The 24,610-nt window shown below is 46.8% G+C and overlaps 1 protein-coding gene across 1 annotated transcript in view; it reads left to right on the top strand.

The window, feature by feature from the left end:
* LOC146816492 (uncharacterized) overlaps positions 1-24,610 on the top strand; it is a 401,972-nt gene that overhangs the window by 295,858 nt on the left and 81,504 nt on the right. The window contains exons 12-13 of the mRNA XM_085609516.1: positions 5,313-6,180; positions 7,886-8,049. Of these exons, the coding sequence (XP_085465642.1) occupies positions 5,313-6,180; positions 7,886-8,049 (1,032 nt within the window). The remainder of the gene's footprint in view (positions 1-5,312; positions 6,181-7,885; positions 8,050-24,610) is intronic.

Raw genomic sequence — 24,610 nt, 5'->3', positions numbered from 1 at the left:
GGGAGTGGGGAAGGCAAGAGGAGGCCCATGCACTCATCCCAAGAACCCGAGGTGAGAGGAAAACTGTTATATTGTTCTCTTAAGATTGTTTCTTCATGTTCTCGTTGTTTTGTTAGATTATTACTGTTTGCATGGTTGTCCTTTTTCGGACTATTCATTGCCCTTCATTTTGTGCGTGCTTAGTTATGGAATATTAAAGGTTCGAATTGGGTTTGGGTGGTTGATGGATGCCGGGGGATGAAAGCTGGCCGTTGTCTTCAAAAACACGTCTTACTTCCTCACCCCAACTGAGAGACCACCTTTATTACAAAAAAACATGTCTCAGATGCGTGTATTTCACCTTTGCCTCTCATGGTGAGCATTCTGCTCTTTCGAGGGGCTCTATGCATGTATTGGGGCTCTGTGGTGATGCAGACAACTACGTACTCCCTCGTTTTTTCTAAACAGTAAAAACGCCAACAAATGCGTCATCATTTATTGTTGCAGGGAGGTGTGAATGTGTACTGGGGATGGGCGTGAGATGGACGCTGCTCGACATGTCTGAACTCAGGAAAAAATTCTCTCTGCTCCCAGACGTCAATGTGATTAGTGTGCACTTAGAGCCAAGGAGTCTGTTACTGGAAGAAGCACGCGCAGGCAGAAAGAAGGGCGGATGGGGGTTGAGTGGAAAGGGGGGAGATGTGGGGTGCTGAGTTGACCTATGAGAGGAAGGGGAGAAAAGGGGGTTGTAGTGGAGGCAGCATTTTAGATACATACATAGCTATGTTAGCGTAAGCGCCTTAGATGCTAGAAACGCCATCTTGCCACTTTTGCTGCTTTTGCACACAACACTGCAGATAGATGTTATTATTTGGAAACTGCTTGCATGCCTTTTTCTTCACATGAAAACTGTCTGTTGTTCACATCCCTAGACGTGCACTGCGACCTTGGTCTGAACATTGTGTGCAGAAACAGTCTGAGCCACAAAACAATGGATGTTTTTGAGTTCAGGTTGATCGGCCCACGCTCTAGCCATAACACGCACACAGCTGCAAATATCTGAAAGTCGAGTGCCTTTAATAATGTTTGCATGCATAAGACACACATTCTGGAGAAGAACTTTTCCAGGCGCAGAGCAAAGCTGATCTGTGATGTGATTCACCTAAGCTGATCTTTACGGTATGGGGTTCCCCATTCAAACCTAGAGACCTTCTATTAGTCTAATAATACTAGCTTACTAGTGAAGGAAGGGTGGCTGTATTCCACTATCATTTGTAATATGATTTCTCCCTTCATTTTCTATGGTATTGTAACAATGCTGATGGTTTGAATTTTAATCATTTGTCTGCTTATGTTAGCCAAAGTACTGCATCTTAGGACATGTAGTTTATAAAATAAATATTTTAAACTTTGCTGTGTCTCTGATTACTCTTGTTGTGGACTGATATGAGAATAATAACGAACAGATATTTCTGATTCCCACCATTCCTGAGAGTATTTTAAGTCGCTTGTTCTGGGTTGTCTATACATTGGTAGCTTCGAGAGGATACGGAGAACGAATGGGACACTGATGTTAGTCGGATTGGGGTTCTGGGTACTGAGGTGAGTTTTTGGTACACCGCAATTCACTGAGGTCCTGGTTCCCTGCGCATAGTTCTGTGCATGAGCAGAATCCCTGCAACATGGCGCACCTAACGTTTGGTCTTCTGATTTGAAATGCCTTAGTAGTGCTTATACTAGTCCACGACACCCTCACTCTTGTTTCCGGATAGCGGGAGTGACGGTTTTGACCTACCTGTGTGTACGATAGGTTCTCTCAAGCTTGTTAATTAAAAAGGTTTTTATATTTCTGAACCCTTGTGCTACTGTAATATCCATTGTTGTTCTTCTCTATGTCCTTATGGCGGTTGATATTGCAGCGCATAGCCGAACGCCTCTGCGGCGTCATTTGACGCAGTTTGGGGTGCCGGACGATGGGATGGCCGTCATTTTTGTGGTGAGTGCCGATGCGTCATACCCGTACGAGTTGTTCTACTCTTGGGTGACTATGCCGGCTGTGAATGCAGATGATGATACTTTTCACTCCTATACTCCCACGCGGCTCCCGGCAAATTATACGCCATATAGGACGCAAGAAATTCCTATTACAGCTTGGCAGCATCGCATTTGGTTTAATGGCGCCCTTCCCCATGCGGTTACACCTGTTAGAATGGGCCCTTTGTCAATTCCAGGGGCCACCTGGTCGGTGCTGGCCGGATTTACACCTCATCCCCGCTGTTTGACTGTTGCGGTGGATGAGTTGCGTGTCCTCCATACAGCCCTGATTACTGTATATAGGGCTTTAGTGCAATACGTTTCGCGCAATGTGCAGGTGGGGGGCACCTGCGGTTGCTGGACAGCCAGCTGGCCAGGCCGGGGTTGTTATTTGTCCCGTCATTGTTAATTCGGTAATGGGCAAGCGCCCCCAGAATAAGGACTATTTGCCTTATTGGCTTGCTGAAAAATTTGACCAGCTGGAAGCAGTATTTCCGCACTCTACTCCTGTGGAGAAACACAGGATCCTCACCATTATTTTGCAGAAAGAATTAGTCCCAGAGGTGTCCGATTGTGACAACTGGGGTAAGGTTTTTGCAGCAGTCTACTCGAAGTGCTTCGGCACCCCATCTATGGCCGTGCTTTCCTCCGTCATGAAACGTGTTCAAGATCATCACGGTCCGGAGGCAACAGTCGAGTTGGGAATGCGGCTTGTCGTTATGTTCGACGTAGTTGCCACTCTCGTCCTTGGTAATCTCAAGGGAGATGCAGTACAATTTCAAGTGGCTAATGGCTTAGCCCGCGTCGATGAACTCGATAAGCCCCAAGAGTTGCCTAAAATTATTGCGGAAGCCTATAGAACTATTGGCCGCAGTAGTTTAGGGATTAAACCAACTATTGTCATTCCAGACTTGATACAGCAAACTAAGGTGAGTTTGTCTCTGTCAAAGATGATTGTCCAACTTTTCCTAAACAAAATTGGCGCACAAAGAAACAGGGAAAGCAGCAACAGAAACAGGGGTCTCGTCCTGCGTCTCCAGTACAGGCGACTGGTGAACGCACATACGATTTGCGCGATCGCACTAGTATTAGGTCACCTGATAGATTTCAGGTTACTGAACAACGTTCTTCTCGTTCTTCACAGGAAACATCGGTCTCACAGTCCGGTGGCGGAGAACGTGGCAAAGGTCGGGGTGCCCAACAAGGACGTGAGCAACCCCGTCAGCCTGCCGGTAAAGGCAAGCAGGACGAGTTCGCACGTCAACGTCCTCCGTTTCAGAAGAAGAAAGTTGCTGCACTAACAGCAAGGTATGCTACAGATAGTGAGAACGCAGCTTCGGAACCTGACATGGGCACTAACGCTGCTCGACAGCGCAGCGGAGGTTACAGTAGTGTGGCAAGCACTGCGTCCATATCTGGAGGCGACAGCAACTGACACGTTCATTACTGTAGAAACTGATGACACTAGAGTGGCTCCCCCTGACAGACTATATGACATAGTCCTCTTAATTGAGGGTGACATACAACGTACAATACAAGGGATTTTTTGGGATAATCTGACCACACAGTGCCAAAGGAGCACGCTGAACGGTTTGCTGTGGAGTGGGCTCAGGTGCCATGAGATTCCTTTACGGTCTATGCCCCAGCCTCAGCCCCAATATCCCATGCGCCGCGAAGCTAGATCTCACGTCGCAGAAATCCTTGAGCAATTGGAATATCAGGGTGTTATTGAAACGTGTGTCACCAATGAATAATCCTTTATTCACTGTAACGAAGCCTGATGGGTCGTACCGCCTAGTTTTGGATTACCGGCATTTGAACTCTCATTGTCGGACGTGTGCTGTACAGAATACCCACAGTTCTGCCCTCGTTGATAGTCTCATGCGAAAAAGGTTTAAGACCACACTTGGCGCTCGACTCTACTCCACTCGACAACACCACTCTGTCACCGGAGGAAAACATAGCGGCAGCTAGCTAGGCTGCCGAGGTGCTCCGAGGCGAGCTCCCGTCGGAGTCAACCCTACCCTACTATACCTCGACAAGGACTGTGACCCCGTCGGTTGGAGTAGTAGGATATGTCCTGGAGTTTGTAGAGGAATAGAACTTTCCATTTGAAGCGGGTAAAACACATTTTCGCCCGGTTGCTGTTTGGTCGAGTGTCGGCGGTTGTCTCTTCAAGCGGCACGTTGGGGATGCAGTACCGTGTTTGGCCACCGGATGTCCCACGTCAAACAGCCTGCTTCCTCTGTCCGTGCGTGTTCTCGGAGGACGCCGTGAATCTTTTCCCCAAGCTGTTTCTGCTGTAAGCTCTGCACCTCTGAGAGTGGCAAGAGTGACAGGAGGGAGCCAGTGTTTTTCAGAGGGAGCGTCGCTCTGGGAGCCAGAAATTGGTCGAACTGCTGCACCCATACCGCGAGAGCCCCGGGGGAAGCCGAGGCTGCGTCTCTGGACAGCCGCGCTGGAGCTGAGGCGGGGGAGAAAGCTGCGGAGCCTTGGGCAGCCATTCCGTGACTCTGCCTTTGTGGCAAACTCAAGAAGTGCAGTTAACAAAGCGTCTTCTAGAGGGGTGCAGAAACCAATACTGTCACCTCCTCTGAAGGCAGTCGAGGTGGGAAGGCTAGAGACAGAGGCTTTTGACTACGGTAAGAACAGTGAGAGTATTGTAACTCTGGCTGGGTTATCTCCAGGGTCTGCGGTTATTTGTGATGTTTTTGGTAACTTGTTGCATACCACTGATAAGGAGCAAGATAATCAAGGGCGAAATAAAGCGGATGTGCAGGAGGGGGAGGCTGCTGGAGAGGCTGCCACTGCTCAGAGCTCCGAGGTATCGGTTAGGAGGAAATCTTCTTCCTATTTAAATATAGAAGTGAAGGCTAGAGGTAGTAAGCACAAGCCTAAGTCTAAAACCAAAGTGAAGGGACCTAAGGCAGTATTATCTCTAGGGTCTAAGATCACCCCTTCACTTCGATCTTCCTTCAAAGTGGTTCCTCAGATCCTTAACCTCGTGGAAGATCGTAACATGGCAGGTGTTTCGTCTGCCCCGGACGCCCTCCCTTCTCCGTCTGCCAATGTGTTATTATTATCCTCCCGTACACCGGTTGTGGTCGAAGTTACAGCAGGGGGGGTGGGTACACCCCAGGTCACACCACATGTGATAGGTTTAGAGGGAGCCGGAGCCGGAGCAGTTCAAGAAATTTATTCGGGGGTGCAAGTCACAGGAGGCTTGTCTGCCATAGAACAGAGTCCCCCACCGAGCTTGACAACGGCGGAAGGGCCAACTTCAGGCAATCATTTGGCAGCAACACTGGAGATGGAAGGGGCAGTCGGAGGAGAATGGGGGGGACGAAGAGAACATTAAGGATCAGCATGAGGAAGGTGACGCTGCTAGAGCCAGTATAGCCGACTTCGAGGGAGAGTCCACTATTTCAGCCGCCTCTTTGTTGGGGATGTTTTCTGCGCTCACATTGGAGATAAGGAAAGGGTTTACTGAGTCCTCTACAAATCAGTTGGAGATAAGGAACTATTGTGAAGCGCTGGATAACAAGATTGACGGACTGACCATTAGAACAGGAGTCCTGGAAGAGACCTCAGCAGCACTTTCAATTAATTTGGAGCAAGCCAAGGCTGATATAAAGAAGCTTACCAGAGAGGAGCAAGTCCTAAGCGAGAGGATGGAGACGTTAGAAAATAACGCCAGGCGGGGGAATATACGGATTCTCAATATTCCGGATGGAACTGAGGGCTCAGATATTAAGCATTTCATTACTGTTTTGTTAAAGGAGTCCCTGGGCTTAGAGCACTCAGTTGAGGAGTTAGCCACGGATATACAGCGAGTCCATAGGGATCCCTTTCGGCGGAATCCCCAAAGATCGAAGCCGCGTAAAATATTGGTTAACTTTCACACTTATGTGTTGAAGGAGCAGATTCTTAACCTGGCATTAAAACAAAAGTCTCTCACAGGGAAAGGTTTTACTTTCCTAGTTAGGTCTGACCTCTCCAGAATCACATTGGAGAAACAATGGGAGTTTGGGAGGCGTTTGGATGCCTTTAGAAAGGTAGGAGCACCAGCTCAGCTCATGTTCCCGGCAGCCATCAAAGTTATGCACAATAACCGGATGTACAACATTAGGTCAGTGCAGGCAGCCGACGAGCTTTTGTTGACATTAGGTAATGAGAATAAATAGTCTATGCATATTGTGAGATAGCGTTGATGAATCTTTTTAGATAAGCCTAATAGTTACTGTGCTACTATTAAAATGAAGCTGTATGCTTCTTTACCTTAGGTCACGTCTACTTATTTAACTTGACTAAAATGTCCTCTTCTTTCTACTTCCCTGCTAATTGTTAAAAATAGCTTTGGTAACTTCTTTTTTAGGGCATGATGGGGGGGGGGGGGGTCACTTTTTATGTCCTATACTTTGTTGCTCTGCAATTTTTTTTTTTCTGGGGTGGGTGGGGTTGTCTCGACGGGAGCTTGTGGAAGGGGTGCTATCTACCGGACTATGTGGCGGTTAGGTGGGAGATGGCAAAAATATAAAAAGGTCCTCATTGATCGAAGAAGTGTTAAAAAGGATGGAAGCAGGCAGATGTTGAGCAAAGAATTAAAGCAACAAATGGTAATCTTAGCCTTATTTTTTCTCTTCTTGTTTAAGTATGGGTAGTGTAAAATATATCTCCTGGAATGTAAATGGCCTCCGCACCAAGCTTAGAGTTAATAGAATTATGCAATACTTGCGGGACTTGGATGCGCAGGTCATTGTGCTCCAGGAGACGCACCTAACTCATACTGAAATGCTTGCCCTTATCAAGAAAAATAGGTGGATAGACTTCGCAGTTTCAACTACCCAAACAACTAACACAAGAGGGGTCTCAGTTGTATTAAAAAAAGGAGCTAAAGCTAGGCTGATATCACAGGTGGTCGACCCAGGTGGCAGATGGGCCATAGCGTCAGTTGTTATGTCCGGTATGCAAAGTACAATCTTGGGGTACTCTGGTCCGAATCAGGACGACCCCTCCATTCTGGAGTCTATATTTTCACACCTGCTTTCTTTCCCTGAACCCATTATCTTGGCAGGCGACTTTAATGTCGTACTGGACCCCCTATTGGACAAATCGACCAATAATCGATCCCTAGTTTTTTCTAAGACCAGGGCCTTGCTGCAAAGTGTAATGAAGCAATATGGATATGTTGATATTTGGAGAGAGAGGTCGGGGCAACAACAAGGGGTTTCTTTTCGGAACTACAAGTACCATCACCAGTCCAGAATTGATTTCATCTTAATTAGTCTGAGACTGGTAGATTCCGTCAAGGCCATTAGCTACCTCCCATTACATCTGTCAGACCACGCGGCTGTTGTAATGGAACTTGTCAGACCGATTAAGAGGTCTTCCAACACATGGTCTTTTGACCGCTCTCTTCTCTCTTCTTTTGAGGATATCACATTTCTTAAATCTGAAACCCATAATTTTTGGGATTCCAACAGGGGTTCAGCTACGACCAGGATGATTTGGGATTCGTTTAAAGCTTTTTTGAGAGGGGTTATTATGGGGAAAGTTTCATACCGCAGGAAGAAACCTAGAGAGGAAGTCATTTCTATTGAAGCTCAAATATGTCAAACGCAACAAGATATAGACACCAAGTATATGGCTTCCGGATTAGATCTAGCCACTCTTTGCAATCAATTAGTGGCTCTGAAGGGTAGTTTGAGCTCGATATTAAACCTTCGACTTCTACAGAGATGGGAAGCCAGTAAATTAGCCCATTTCGAATACAGCGAGGGCGCGGGAAAACTACTGGCCTGGAAGACCAAAACAGATCTGGTTCGCAATAACATAGCCGCAATAACTGTTGATAATAACACCTTCTCTTCAGATGAGGATATCAGGGGTGCCTTCAGAGATTACTTTCAGGTAATTTACGAGGAGGATAAGGAGATCTCGTTAGAATCTATTGAAGGTTGGCTGAGGGACATTAATCTTCCTTCGCTATCTGTTGAGCAGTCTCAATTCTTAGATAATGCCATTACTGAGGATGAGGTAAGATCTGCCATTAAAAGAAGTAAGAAGGGGAAGACGGCCGGGCCCGATGGGTTGCCGGCGGAAATCTATAGAGCCCTTGAAACAGAATTAGTCCCCTTTCTTACTGTTCTATTTAATCAAATCTTAGTGGAAGGACAGATCCCGCCTGCCTCTTGGGATAATGCCTCAATCACCCTTATCTTGAAACCAGGGAAACCAAAGACCGCTTGTGGATCCTATAGGCCAATTTCAATCCTCAATGTGGATTATAAGATCTTCACCACAATTTTGGCATCAAGGTTGGCCGAGATAGCGCCCTCGGTTCTCCATCCCGACCAAAAGGGCTTTGTGAAGGGGCGACAATTATTTGAGCTAACCTATGACTTAATAGGTGCTATCGATATAGCATCGGCCCGGTCCCTTCCTTTGGCGGCCCTCACGTTGGATGCGACCAAAGCTTTCGACAGGGTCAATTGGGTATACCTGTCGGGGGCTTTGGCTAAGTTTGGCGTTGGGGCAGGGTTTCGTAGGGCAATTGGTTTGTTATATCACAGCCCAGTTGCACGTCTTTTGGTTAATGGAGAGCTGTCTGACCCGGTAACTATCACTAGGGGGACACGGCAGGGCTGCCCACTTTCCCCCCTATTGTTTGATTTTTATATCGAGCCCTTCGCGCAACAACTGAGGGAGGAGGTTACTATCAAGCCTTTTTCTTATAAAGGGTGGGAAAGGAAAGTAGCCCTATACGCCGACGACGTGCTTATTCTTACATCAGATGTTGGCACTGCACTACCCATAATTTTAAAGACTGCCCACTCTTTTGGCCAAGTATCTGATTATGAGATTAACGATACAAAAACCGAGATGCTCGTCTGGAATGATGACGGGCGAGCTAGGGAGTTACAAGCAGGTTCCTCGATGAGGTATCTGGGTCTACATATTAGGAAGGATATAGAAAAAATTGTTCAAGTTAATTTATCAGCAGTAGCTAAAGAATGCCGTAGGTTATTGCATTCATGGTCTCATATTCCACTCTCTTTAATTGGGAGGGTCAATCTAATTAAAATGTCGATTCTTCCTAAAATTTCTTTTTTGTTTTGTACCATTCCCTTGCACTTCGATTATTCTTGTTTAGCTAAACTACAGTCAGACATAACATCTTTTATCTGGAACAACAAACAGGCAAGGGTATCATGGAAAAAGCTAAGGCGGCGAAGAGACAAGGGGGGCTTGGCTGTCCCGGATTTGAAATTATACGCTTGGGCCTTCCAGTTGTCTCATTCCTGTATGTTGTTAAAAATGCCTTCTGATTACGGGGTGGGCCTGATGTTCTCAGCTATGCTAGAAGGGGAAGGTGTTAGCCAATCGGCCTTTCTTTTTAAATTTGGCAACCCAAAGTACTTTAAAAAAATCAAACTGAAGGTTTTACAAGGATTGGCAAAAATGTGGGCCGAAGTCACAAGATCTATAAAACAAGGGTATTTCTGTGATAGAACACCGCTATGGGGGCTACCTGAAAATCCCGTCTGGCTTGGAGACAGCTTAGCGGCGCCTATAAGAGACGCAGGCCTAGAGGTTTGGGGAGATCTCTTCTTTGAAGGGGAGTTGCTTTCATGGGAACAGCTTCAGGCCAAGATCGGCCCCAACCTATGAAGGTTCAAATACTTGCAAATGACTAGTTGGACTCAGGCCTATACAACTCAATCCCTCGAAAGTAATAAGTTTCCACTTGGAGGATATAGCCTACTTATCAATAATCTGGTCAACAACTCATCGGGTAAAAAGGAGACTTCACAGTGGTATAGACTCCTACTTGAGGAAACGGATGGAGTTTTCAGTCTGCCGGACTTGCTGTGGAGTCCTTCAATTTCTGGTCAAAACTTACAAAAACTCTGGTCAGCGTCATTCGGCCTCTTGTGTAGCATAGTGAAGCCTTCATGGCTACGCAGAAACCACCTTTTTACCCTACATAGGGCATACTATTCTCCCCTCAGATCATCTACATTTTCTGAGGGCAATTCAGTGGCATGCTCAAGGTGTGGCCTCCTAGCAGCATCAGACACTCACATGTTCTTTGATTGCCCTAGACTAGAGTCATATTGGGCAGCTATCAGTAATACTCTAACCACATCACTAGGTGTCCAGGTTAACATAGACTTGCCTCTTGTGATCTTCGGGATTTTGGAAGGAGTTCAAAGTGCAGCCAAAAATTTGGTGTTCTACGCGGTGCTGTTGGCAAGAAGGGAGATCTGCAGGAAGTGGAAGGATTCGTCACCCCCCAATTTTAGTGAATGGCAGGCTTCCGTTTTGTACACATCCCGTATGGACCTTGCTAGGTCTGGTAATCAGAGCAAAAGGGCTTTCTGGTACTTGTTAACATGGGTACACTGAAATATCCGGGTTTTTTGGGGGTTTTTTTTCCCCCGGGTCCGATGATTACTTTACTATGGTGCCCCCCCTGCCTTTGCACCATGAGATTAGCCGGTACCCGGTCCTAGCCCGGGTTGATTTGGCTGCCACCCCTACCTAGGTTGCCTATAAGATGGTAACCGGTTGGTTCTTTGCCTTCTAAGATTGAGACTGCAATAGCTGAGGGATATTGGGTACCCATTAAGTCGTTTTTCTATCCCTGCCAGTTTTTTCTATGAACTGAGACAGCTGTTCGTATGTTAATCTGGTCTGGCATTGAAACCATGGTAGCAATGAGGACGGAAAAAAAAAAAAAAAGACCACACTTGACATATCTAATGGTTTTTACAGCCATAACCTGTCCTCTGATAGTAGTCAGTGGACAGCGTTTACTTCTGGCGGCAAACAAAAACAGTTTAAGAGATTTACCATGGGCCATAAAAACAGCCCTGGCGTCTTTGCAGCACGTTTTGTCTCTCTGTTAGAGAGCATCGTCCCTGATGCGTACTTGTATGTTGATATCTATCTCACAGACGAATTATGGCCGCATCTGTGTCGCGTTGATCGCATCATTGTTATGTTTGCAGACTTCGGTTACAAATTCAACTTTGCGAAGTCTCACATTGCAGAGTATACAGTGTTGTTTTTGGGCTACGAGCTCAACAATGAAGGTCGAGGTTTAGCTCCTCACTTTCTGGAGAAGTGCGCATGCTTGCGTGCTCCTACAACACTGACAAAATGACAGTCTTTGCTGGGCTTTCTGAATTTCGGTCGTACGTACATTCCCGATTATGCCCAGCGTATCAAGCCGCTATATGCCTTGGTACAACCTTCTTTTTCCAAATCGAGCTGGCTGCCAGAGCATTCAGCTATTTTGCAATCTTTGCAGGCTGATCTTCTTGCTTCGAAATACTTACTGACACGGGATAACCACACTAACCTGGTAATAAGAATTGTGCCGGGCGCAGTGGGTTTCACGTACTTAACGTTCAATGAGGGCGATACCGTCCCCATTGCATACAAATCACACTTGTACACTTTGGCTGAACTGCCCTTTTCCACGGTTGAAAAAGTTTTGACTGCGGTACAGATGGCGATTCTTAAACAACGAGCGCTGTCGCAAGGAAAACGCATGTTGGTGGTTACACCGTATCCTGCTCTGGAGGCGGTGACGAAAGCCAGTGTACTTAATTCTAAAGCTTTGCATCCACGTTGGATACAATGGGCCACTTCATTGACATCGCCAGATGTCACCTATATCTTTGATGCCTCATTGCAGACTCAGGAGTACTTGCAGTATGAATTTGTTCATCCTGCTCCTCTGTCTTTGCGCCCGCTTGAAGATTACCATTGTGCCATTTACACGGATGGTTCAGCGCAACCGGCGACTGGATCAAATCACGCCTATTCAGCGGCCTGTGCAATTGTGGCGGGTACTTTCGTGAATGGAGAATTCAAGTCTGATGTCGAGTATACGCAGTCATTGGGTGATTGTACCGCACAGTTGGCAGAGCTCCGTGCTGTGGTGCTTGCACTGGAGTTTGCTGATCCTCGGGTTACTACTCTTATAGTGAGTGACTGGTTTTACTGCGTTCAGTCTTTTAACGACAATCTATTCTTTTGGTCTCAAAATGAATATCGCGATTCCAAAGGTAGCACAATCAAGCATAAAATGCTTAGGGTTCGAGTGGCAGAACTTAAACAGCATCTTCCTCTCGTGAATGTAATTCACACTCTTGGTCACCAGCGAGTTGGTGTCCACGCCGTCGGTAACAGCTTAGCTGACGAAGCAGCGAAAACAGCAGTGGCGTCATACCTAGTAGCAGCAGTTACAAGATCCAAAAGTAAGATCGATGATGACATCTTGGCAGCTATTGCTGCTACAGAGAAGGGAAGTAATTACCCGAGAGGTTTCCCTTCTCGGTACCATTATCACTTAAGTCCTGATAACGTCCCGTATGTGAGAATTAACGACGTTGGTGACAGATTGATTCCCAACGCGGACTGCAGACCGTCCTTGATAACAGCGGCTCACGAGGGTATGGCCTCTGCCCATGCCGGCATATCAGCTACTGTTACTCATTTACAACAGCGTTACTGGTGGCGCGGGTTGTATAAATAAGCTTGCACTTATGTTCTTCATTGTGACATTTGCCAGCAGATTAAACCTTCGACTGCTGCGCGCCCACCACAAACTCAGTTGTACATATCTAATAGACCACTTGGGTGTGTTTATTTAGATCACTGCGGTCCTTTCTCCTCTGATACTGCGTATAAGTACATCTTGGTTGCAGTGGTTTCATGCACACGTTTTCTTTGGGTATGGCCACAAAGGAGTGTTGATGCTCGTACTGTCATAAGAGATTTGTGGGACTTTTTGCGTGTGGTACCTTTCATTTTGATCAGGGCCCTGCGTTCGCCTCTAAGGCGTACAAAGAAGCCATGAAATCTTTGGGGGTCCAAGTCAAATTTTCGTCTCCATACCGGCCTGAGGGTAATAGTGTAGTGGAGTGAATTAACCGTGACTTAAAGCAATCCCTGACAGCTAGGGTTTTAGGCACTGGTTAGCCCATCTGTATAACGTCCAACGTGCACTTAATAATCTCCCTAGAAGGTCTCTGGGTGGGCGGACCCCATACATGATGCTCTTTGGCATAAAAATGTTTGTCCCGGACCTTGATGGTCTAGACATGGCGACGTCAGCCGCACCCTTTGACGTAGATGATGACTGTGCTGTATTACAGAATCTACAAGAGACCAGAGACAGTCTCGCAAAAGAACACTTGCCCTCCACACCGATGCTGCGCTTCAGATTCCGGTAGTTGGCTGGCTACCTCGAGTTGGAGACCTGGTCTGTGAGAAGGTGGAGAACAAGAAGGAGTTCGGCCCCTCTTATCGTGCCTGTAGGACCTGGGGTCACCAGTCCCTCTGGGGGTAGCTTGGCGCGAGCAGGTAGGCATCCAAAGGCTTAAGTGTAAAGTGACCATACAGCACACACATCCACTGAGACAGGAAACGCACGCAATGACTGACACCACACCAGGGAGGTTGAGTAAAAATCAAAACTGCTTTATCTAGATCAGAGGCAGGTTCTCATCAAAACATTTCATTAGAGGACTAAATACGGCATGAGCATTAGGGCTAAACATAGCAGTCAATCAGAGCGCGAACCATGGCATTGACATTCGAGCGCTACACATAGCCATTAATCAAATCGCTAGGCAGGGCAATTAATCAAAGCGCTACACATGGCAAATAATCAAAGCGCTAGACATAGCACGCAATCAAAGCGCTAAACATGGCGGATAATCAAAGCGCTAGACATAGCACGCAATCAAAGCGCTCAACATGGCAGATAATCAATGCGCTGCACATAGCCTTTAACTAGCGCATTACACATAGCATTTCATTAAAGCATCCAGCATGACATTTCTTCAGGGCATTAAACTTGGCATTTCCGAAGAGCATTTCAGTAGGGCAGTTCATTAGGTCGTGAAACATGGCATTCCATTAAAGCATGAAACATGGCCACTAGGCCACCATTCAACTATTAGGCATTAGCACAATATCCCCTGAGGCTCAAAGTTTAGGAAGCAAGGATCAGCGTTCCATTAGGGGTGAGCATGGCATCGAATTAATCAATCGTCACCCCCTTATGTACGAAGTACTGTCTGTCCGCCAAGAGTACACCTCATACACAGCCTGGGCGGTAGAGACAAACAGTAGCTCCCTTGGCCAGTAATATCCCCGTCCCGGGGCAAGTGGGGGCCAACAGGGCCCCAGGATAGACTACCCCAGAGGGGGGGGCGAACTCTGGGCCTCTCTCTCTGGCCTTCCGCCCTCCTCCCCGGGGGTTACCTGTGGTTTCGGCCTCCTCGGTGCCCTTGCGACGGTCTCAGTGGGCGGGGGCTCGCTCTCCTCTGAGCCTCCTCCTCCGGTAACCGTGCGCGCCTCCCGGTGTTGCCCGGCTACGAGGGGGCGTCGGGGAAGCGAAGTGCTGTGGGGGCCTCCGGCGGGTCTCGGGACCAGCCGGTGGGCTTTGCGCTGAGTGGAGGCCGGTCCCGGGCCCTCCGAAGGCTCCTGGGACCGGCGGTGAAGGTTGTGGTGGAGGCGCGCCCGCAGCCGCCAACAGCAGCGCGGCCTGCGGGAGCGCGGCCTCCCACACCACTCGGCGGGGACGGCGTTACGCAGTCCGCCCTGGTCACGTGACCTGAGGCGACGGCCTCCAGGCCCAGCGAGGCCTTTTCAGGATTCCGGCGGCCCCCTCCTTGCGGAGGGCCGCCACGGGGCAGACACGCTCTGGGGCTACACCGGGGGGGGGGGGCGCCCCGGTCGCGATGGCGGGGGCCCCTCACACCCTGGGGGCCCAGTAGATGGCGGCGGAGCCGGGCTGCAGCGGTGAGTTTACTACAGCGCTCTCAGGTGGGCCCAGCAGGCCACACGCATTCCTTTGGCAGGGGCAGTGCAGGCTGGAGGGGGGCAGGTCACGCGGCAGCAGCAGCTCCACTACAGGCAGGTCAGTTCACCCACGCTGGGGCAGATCAGTTCAGGGGCCCCAGGGGGGGGAAGTGTCAGGGAGCGCAGGGGTGATGCAGCGCGGGTACCTGGTCGATCCCCCAGCAGTTCTAGGTGAAGGGACTAGGTCTTCTTCGGCGCTTACTGGTTCCTGCGCCCTTGGGAGTTAGTTTCTTGAGGGGGAGTAGTTTGAGTGGGTGACTGAAGGTAGTTTAGTCAGTCTCTGCAGGTCGTCCCTGGGTTCCCCTCACGCCGGGCCAGATCAGTGGGCTAGTTCAGTGTTCCTTACGCAGCTTAGAAGGCAGCACCTAAGCCCTGTCCCTCCCAGTGGTATAGGTCCCTGACTAGGCCCTACCGCCTAAATCTCCTGCGTAGGTTCCCCCAGGTCAGCGTCGCCCCAACTGTGGCTTTCCCTCGCCCTGTGGACAGCAGAGGGGTGCAGATAAGCTCAGGGCCCAGCACACAAGCCCCTGTGGCGGTAACCCCTGGCAGCAGGTCCCCTCTCTCACAGGTCCACGCTCTGACTGAGCACATGGCAGCCCAGCTCCGCCCTTTATATGCCCCTCACCCCACCTACCAGACAGTGCTAGAAGCTTCTAGAAGCATCTGTGGAAACTGGTTCTAACTGGCCTGGGGGGGGGGGGGGGGGTAGAGCACCCTGGGTGCCAGGCTTCCCTCCAAAAGCTGGGGTTGCTGGGAAATAACAACTAGACTGGTGACCCAGCTCAGTCAGGCGGCACAACCACACAGTCATGGCATCCATTTTAAAAGTTACATGTGTAAACAGGGAAACTCAGTCTGCGTACACCATCACACAGCATTCAATACTTGCGTTTCACATGCATTCACGTAACATGCGGTTTCCCATAAAAGCGAAAAATTCAGGGAAAAGGGCCAAGTCCAACGGTGCCCCGGTTCCGGTGCTTGGCGTGCAGGGTACAAGAACAGTCATTTTACCTCCACTTCCTGGTCGCAAGGATAACCGGTACATCTCCATTGACGATGTCAAACTACAGCGAGTGGCCGATTCTTCTTAGTATGACTCCAGCGGTTTCTTGCCCTGCGATGCTGAGAAATTATGTTTTGGCTCCGGCTTGTACCACCATGCCTGATGTTGCCATCGAGATGCATACAGTTACTAATCCTTTGTTGCCACCACCGTCTGGTGGTCCACCTGAAGTTACTGAGTATGCTTATCCCGCAGATGTAACATTGCCTGTTTTACAATCGACCGCAGTTAACCAGTCACGTTTCTCCTTTGACACTGACTCTGACTTCCAATGCTCCATCAAAAGTTTCTATTTTTTCTGTTTGGTTTAAAAGACATTTTTTAATTCCCCCTTGGACTTACATTTGCCTGGTGCTCATATGTGTCTTTTTGTTTATGTCCATTGGATTTGTGGTGGTATTTTTTCGTCTTGTGAATGGACACTACCTAAAAGAAAGATCTACGATTAGACTAATTGATGGAACTTTGGCCCCCCCACTCCTCATCACACATCATGAAGAGGGACCAGACTTTTGTGAATATTACTGCCTGGCTTGTGTTAGATGGGATTTTGTGGGATGCTGTTAAATTTCAAATTAATGGACCCACTGAGGTTATTAATTTTCCGAATGTTCTTCGTGTTTCTATGGGTGATGTAGTGAAACAAAACATACGCTCGGATGATTGGGACGTTCAGGCCATAGAGGCATTATTTTCTGATTTAAAATATTATGCGGCCTTTGAGGCTGAAGATTTGTATTTAGATACTGCTAATTATGGGGAACTGATTTGCTATCAACATTATGGCAATCATTTCCTACATAAAGCTAATACATTTCGAAATTTTGAAAATTATACGCAATGGGAACATTGTCCTACGCCAATGCAAGGCAGCTGCAACACATTAGTGAAAAAATTTACATATTTTACTGATTTCAGTGTTTCAAAACCTGCCGCCTTTTATTTTAAAGTGGCAGCAGAGTCTGCCTCGAAGGTTAGGCTGACACACACTAAATTGTTGTATTCCAAATCCTTTATGGATGATTTGTCTATTAGGGGTTATGATCTGTGGAAAGCTACTGTTGATCTTAAATCGGTTTGGGGTTCTAAGACATGGCAGGTACAGGGCACAGAGGCGTTGCATCTTGCCTGCCTTATTCCAAACCACATGTTATTTTTGAATTCTACTATTTTTCAAACCCCCTGCTTTGGATTGGCTACTTCTAAAAAGTCAAATTCCCCCTCTATTCCTGATCTGGGTGCTTATCCTAATTGGGATAATCATACAGATCTGTCCCTTGATGCGTTGCAGTCATACGTTACTAATACATCCTTCAATATTTCCAAATTAAATCCGGAAGGATGGTTAACTTGGCAGACGAGCTCAGATTGCTGTCAACATCGTTTTCTGGGTCTGCGGCCTGGGTATATGCAGGTTCGCGTAGACCCCCGCTTTGAATTTTCTCATTCTGTTACTACCTACTCTGTGGGGAAGATATGCCAATCTTGGCTACAACATTCCACCTTGGCATCTGTTAAACTTCATTTATCCAAATTACATGACAAAATAGATTTGAATGATTTTGTTAAGGGTCCTGTAGGTTGCAGGTCCAAAAGATGGGTGTATGCTGTTTATAACGAAGTTTGGAAATTATCGCAAATTGAAGCAGCTTCAAGATTGAGGGCCATTGGTCAAGCCAATTTGGAAAAAGTACTGGCCGTTATCGATAATAGCATTAACACCCTTTCTTCCAGAATTTACACATTAGATAATATTGTTTCATCTGTTGTTGATATTGTGCAGGATGATATGTCTGTTTTGTATCATGGTCAAAAATAATTGCGTTCTATAATGCAGCTTGCATGGACTTTGCAAACGTTAAAGGCTGGGAAAGTCCCCTGGGACTACATGAATACTTTGTCTTTATTCCTTCCCTTTAATCTGACTGCGAAACAACAATTCATGTCCATGAAAGATGCAACTTAATCATTACTGCATATTGAAAAGTTAGAACCTTTGCCTTTCTCTGTTGCCGAATTGAACTCCACTGTGTGGCTTATCCACGGGTTAATCACCTTGCCATTTCCACTGTTTAAGTTCAGTTTGTGCATGAAACATTGTGCCCTGGGTAGATATGAACCGTTGGGTACTGCTTTCCTGCATGAGGTTTGGTCACTCCCATTTACAGACAGATGCATGAGAGACGGTAAAGAAGTATACTTGAAAGGTGAGGAATGCACTTCCACACCTGATCACTCAGTAGTTTGTAGGCACATCCAATTACATGGCGCTTGCAACGTTCAGGCACCGAATTTAGCAGGCGTCCTGAAAGGGATTCCAGTGTCCGCTATTACACCCTCTTTCACGTTGCTAGCTAACGGTAGTTATTTGCTTTTAAATAACAAAGCTTGCTGCGGTATGCTGGTGGGAATTTCCTACATTGTGACTGTATCGCAGAGGGTAGTCTACTGTAAAAATGTCCTTTTCCCACCCTTCGCATGGGTGGCTGGATGTATCCATCTGGCCTTCCATTCCAACCTTGAAAGCAGAGTTCAACAAGATGAGTAGAATAAGGGCTCTATTGTCTCAAAAAGAAGTCGCTCTGACTTCATCCCGTGAAACATTTGTCCTTCACGTAGCAAACACCCGCACCGAGGTGCATGCGTTTTTAAATACTGATCTCCCACTTCATTTCGGTGCCCTGATTCAAACTATATTTAATGCCTCGTCAACAACTGGCTTGGCACAATTTTTCAAAATTGTGGGCTCCAACCTCGTGACCTCCTTCCAAACTATTTTTGGTGCGATACTGGCATTTTTTCATTCTATTTTTTCCAGCGTCTTTGGCGGGCTTCCGTTGATTCTTGCCCTCGCGGCTGGTGTGCTGTTGTTGGTCTGCTTGCTGCACAATCTGTGTCACCCAACAGCCTGTCCCGGCTGCTCCATCTTAACCGGATGCTTGGATATTATGGTACATTACCACTGGCCACATTGAGCATTGCCTATGGATTGTCCTTCCGGTTTTCCTACTTTACGTGTGTACAACCTGTTTTTCATTGCCTAGATTGTCCTTTCGAGTGGGCTCTGGATTTGTGCTTGTCAAACTCGGTGTCTCCTGCCCCGGGTTATGATCGACTGATGAGTCCCTTAGTGGCTCATGAGTTGGACTGTTCTGGTGTCAGGATTATTGCCTGTGGTGCAGCACATGGAGTCCTAGGGAATTGGGACATCGGAACGGCAGCGTATGATTTCTTGGCAAGAAGTTATCTTGAACACGCCAGTTGCCCTCTGATGGTGCTAGAGGCCCCAGTTGATGAGGAACATGTATGTTCGTTTACCTTGTTAGACTGGATGGCAGAAACTTTTGCAGACCATTCCAATGACTTCCTCTTGGAAGCTGTTGCTACTTATTGTGCTTACACGTTGATGGATTGACTTGGATGTCGTCCAACTTTCCTTGTACGACCCACACAGTTTTTTGTGGTTTTTTTCCTCAATCCGACATTTGGGCTCGTTGAGCTGTTACGATTTTCCATTTTCTTTTTTTACCTTCATTTTTTGCGTTTTTTTTTCGCTTTGAACTTACACTACCCTTTATTTGGATTTCCAATACATGCACTTGGTTCCGCTCTGTCGAACTTGAACTCTGCGTTCCTTAATTGTATCCCTAATTGTTCGTGGTCCGATCAAGGGGGTGTGTAGTGGAGGCAGCGTTTTAGATACATACATTGCTATGTTAGCATAAGCGCCTTAGATGCTAGAAACGCCATCTTGCCACTTTTGCTGCTTTTGCACACAACACTGCAAATAGATGTTATTATTTGGAAACTGCTTGCATGCCTTTTTCTTCACATGAGAACTGTCTGTTGTTCACATCCCTAGACGTGCACTGCGACCTTGGTCTGAACATTGTGTGCAGAAACAGTCTGAGCCACCAAACAATGGATGTTTTTGAGTTCAGGTTGATCGGCCCACGATCTAGCCATAACACCCACACAGCTGCAAATATCTGAAAGTCGAGTGCCTTTAATATTACAGTTTGCATGCATTAGACACACATTCTGGAGAAGAACTTTTCCAGGCGCAGAGCAAAGCTGATCCTGTGATGTGATTCACCTAAGCTGATCTTTACGGTATGGGGTTCCCCATTCAAACCTAGAGACCTTCTATTAGTCTAATAATACTAGCTTACTAGTGAAGGAAGTGGCTGTATTCCACTATCATTTGTAATATGATTTCTCCCTTCATTTTCTATGGTATTGTAACAATGCTGATGGTTTTAATTTTAATCATTTGTCTGCTTATGTTAGCCAAAGTACTGCATCTTAGGACACGTAGTTTATAAAAATTAATATTTAAAACTTTGCAGTGTCTGATTCCTCTTGTTGTGGACTGATATGAGAATAATAACGAACCGGTATTTCTGATTCCCACCATTCCTGAGAGTACTCTAAGTCGCTTGCTCTGGGTTGTCTATACATTGGTAGCTTCGGGAGGATACGGAGAACGAATGGGACACTGATGCTACTCGGATTGGGGTTCTGGGTACTGAGGTGAGTTTTTGGTACACCGCAATTCACTGAGGTCCTGGTTTCCTGCGCATAGTTCTGTGCATGAGCAGAATCCCTGCAACAGGGGTTGACTAGAGCGGACGGTTAGCCGTGAGTGAAGAGGGTAGGGGTAGAATGTGAGGATAGTGGAGTTCAGAGCTGCCTGTGGAAATGTTTTTACTCTGTGAGGAGGGTGGGTTGTAAGTGAGGATGGTAGGGGATAAAAATGTGAGAATAGTGGGGGTTGGGGTTCAGACCTGTGGGGCGGGGGTCTGTGAGGGGGGTGGTCTGCCAGTAGGCAGCAATAGTAGGCCTTGAGGACGGGTGGTGATTAGGGTGGGTGAGAGAGGGTAGAGCAGTGCTTTCCAAACAGTGTGTCGCAACACGTTAGTGTGTCGGCTGCCGTCTATTGGTGTGTCACACAACGTGGTCTAGGCAATGCAGTCTAGGCATCAAGCAGGACAGTACTGCGCATGCTACTGACTCATTACCTGTTCCTGCAAAAGAGGAGGAGTCTCCTGTGGTGGGGCAGCGAGCCGTGATTGGAGTCGTAGCATCGCCGCTGCTCGCTGCCACTCTCCTGTAGACCCGTTGAAGTATCCAACAGCGGCAGTGAGTAGACTGCTGGTGGCTCCTGCAGTGCAGTGCAGTGCTCTGCGCCACCCTCGCAGTCCCTTTCACTCTAGGTCAGGGGGAGGCCAGCAGCGCCATCGCCATCACCAGCGGCCATCCGGCTCTCACTGCTATTGCCCTCCCGCAGACCCGTGGAACCTCGGGCAGTGAGTAAAGACTGCGGCGGCTCTCGCTACTGCTGCCCCGCAGACTCTTGCCACCGTAGACCCTTCTATGCTTACTCGGGGGGGGGGGGGGGGGGGGGGGCAGCGAAAGCAGCATTACCAGTGACGCAGCGTCACATGCTTGCGGCTCCTGCAGCGCTCGCTGCTGACACCCCCCCCTCCCTCCCCCTCGCAGTCCAATTCAAGCTTATACAGGGGGAGGTGACCGCAGCATCACCAGTGATGTGACTCCTGCAGCTCCCCATGCTGGCTATCAACCTCCTACATCTCATTAAAATAGTGAGTGTTGCTGGTTATATTCAAATAGTTTTAATTCTTGCACATATTTACATATTGTTACTTCTGAATGACAACAATCTTGGAAATTAATGTATGTTATTATTTTGAAAATCATATATTTTGCTAGTAAAAAATCCAATTACCGTGTCACGAAATGGTGCATGTCTAAAAAGTGTGTCACCAACACGAAAAGTTTGGAAAGCACTGGGGTAGAGTGTATAGGCAGTGAGTTGTGGGGAGGAAGAGCTGTAAGAAGTGTGGGGTGAGTGAGGAGGGAACGGTGGGCTGTGAAGGGAGTGGGAGCTGTGTGTGGGCAGGGTTAGTTGTGGGTGAGGAGTGGGAGGGTGTAAGGTGCGGAGGGGGCCTGTTTGCGTTGTTGCCAGTGAGGTGGTCTGTGGTGCGCACAGGTATGCCGGCAGTCAGAAGTCAGACAGGGGGGCGTACGGGTTTCCCTGGGAGGGGTGAGCTGTCAGTGATAGCGGAGAGAAGAGCAGTGACTGAGGAGAGTCTGAGCTGTCACCGAGGAGGGGCTGAGCATGATTACCCATGTAGACAGTCAGCAATACATCAAGCCAGTCTCTATGGGCAATTACGAATGTGACAGACTTGCAAGAAGGCATTCACTCAAGAGTCCATCAAAGCTCCTGTGCTGTTGCCAAACCAGCGAGCAGGCTAGATTTGTTTCCCTGTCCCTTGTATGAACAACTGGAGAACAAAAAGTGCAAACCACCAGAAGGCGATCACTAAAGGACCAAGGAAAGCGGCTGCGACAGCCAACTCGGACTCCAAAATGAATGTACAATGGTGTTCAGCGAACAACTCCCCCCAGAAGTAAAGAGGCTTCACATTATCACATTTAAATAGTTCTGTGCTCATCTACCATCAACAGTTTGATTATTAAGCCACAGAAAATGCCTCCTGAGTCCCTGCATATCAAGGCTGGTGCGAGCTCCTGAACGAATGCGCAATGCCTATTTGCACAATCACTTAAAAACTCGATAGAAGTAAGGACACGTGAGAACCTTGTAAGCTGTATATCGATGCCTACATTCTAGACAAGTCAACGTTTAATGCTAGGTATGGATGTTAATGTCTGACAACATTCCAGAGGCTTCGTATGTACTGCAATTGTGATATCATGACTTTGTGTTGCACGTCATTGCATTACTTAGGTACTTATTATTAATCTCTTTGTGGAAACCTAATATATTTACCAATGCTTGTTTGAGTATGTAATTTAGTTGGGTGGTTGTTTTCACCACTGCCATACTCTACTGATGACAGATAAATACACTTTGATTTGACACCTATTGTCCATGAAAGTGTCTGCTTTACACTGTTGGCTCTCATGTTTGGCCCTTAGTGAGTACTTTAATATACATTTCGAAGCCAAGTGCTGGGTAAAGTTGGAAATTCTAGAAGTTAATTAAACTCACTGAAAATTCAGACTGCTAGATTAACATAGGCACTGGTTCGAATCAACGCAAAGCGTCCTGGTGCAACTGTTGAGCAAATGATAACCGTGGTAAAAGTTAAGCTTATTCCTGCTATAATTTATGGACAGGTCATCTTCTTTCGGGTCAATTTTTTAATATGGTTGGACTGGCAAAGTGTACTGATTCTTATTGTGTTTTTAGGTCTGCATTTTCCTTATCTGCATTTTCTTAACATGCTGATAAAAAGATTACAGTTTTCATTACAAAGAAATTCACATGCAGCAAAACTTTTTCCTATTCGGGTTTTTCTGATACTGAAACATTGAAGGCCCTGGAATGGCAGGAGATGGGAAGCATTACGTGATGTACATAAAAATAATCACTGTAACTTGTACTTGCACAGATCTTTATTTATTTGATATTAAACTCCGCCTGGGATTAAGAAATCTCATACCTAGTAAGGCAAAAATGAGTGCCGTCTCCTATTGTTTGGAACAGATCCAACTTAAGTACTAATTTTGCTGCCTGTACTGACTCTTATCAACTTGGCAAAACTCGAGTGTACTTGTAGAAGGCTACACCTCTCTAGTGTGTAGCAATCGATAAATCCTAGCCTATGCTCATAAAATCAAACTGCGGTGGAAAGAATGCGACACTGAAGGACATTAGATACATAAAATAACCTTTAATAACGGAAGAAGTCGTATCAGCATTGGAAGAAGGAAAGGTAAAGAAATTGATGGCATTGCAAAGTTAATACTACAAGCCACAGAAGACGATTCGGTTTTAGGGAGCTCACAAAACTATGGCAACAATTTTGGAAAATCCACAATAGTCAACAGATCAGACGAGATCAGTTTACATTCCATTATAAAGACAGGAGACTGCACAGACTGCACATTTATGTACAATTTCTCATGCCAGCAGGATAATACTCAAGATAATTGAATGCAGATTAGAGCCTTGCACGCAGAAAGAAATACTAACATGAAAGCTAGATTCAAAAGAGCAGAGAAAAACGGGACAACAATGCTGATTCCTGCTTGATAATTCAAAAAGACAAGGAATGCCAAAAGGAAGTACAAACTTGGCTTTATTACCTACAGTAATCCCTATGATTGTGTTGACCATGTCATATTGTGGAACATTCTTAAGAAACTGGGTATGCAGGGATCTCATTGTTCAGAATATGGTGAAGCAAACTACTTGTAGATTGGAACAGGAGTTGGACAAAGCTCCATTCTTTCACTGCCTCTTCTCAACTTGTATGCACGATACGTAATAGGAGATGTTGGTATGGAAGATGAGCATGGATTTAAAATTGCCAGAGCAAACAACAACATTTAATACCCTGATGACACTATTCTTACTGCCGAAAGGCAAGAAAATCTGAGAACCCTCATAAGGAAAAATTAAGGATTAAAGTAAGAGTATGAGCCTACGAATTAATGTACAAAAAGACTGAAGTGATGACAGCTGGTGCAGCAGCCAGCTTTAATTTTAAAGTTGATGATGGCCTTCTGGGATTAGCTATTAATAATTAAGAATTTGATTGGGCAGAGCTGCAATGGCAGACCCCGAATCATCAACAAGAACAACAGTTA

This window comes from Triturus cristatus, chromosome 6 (assembly GCF_964204655.1).
Source record: "Triturus cristatus chromosome 6, aTriCri1.1, whole genome shotgun sequence".
In the NCBI taxonomy this organism is placed as follows: Eukaryota; Metazoa; Chordata; class Amphibia; order Caudata; family Salamandridae; genus Triturus; species Triturus cristatus.
The sequence above is the reverse complement of the archived record's forward strand: the minus strand, read 5'-3'. Positions and strand labels throughout refer to the sequence as shown.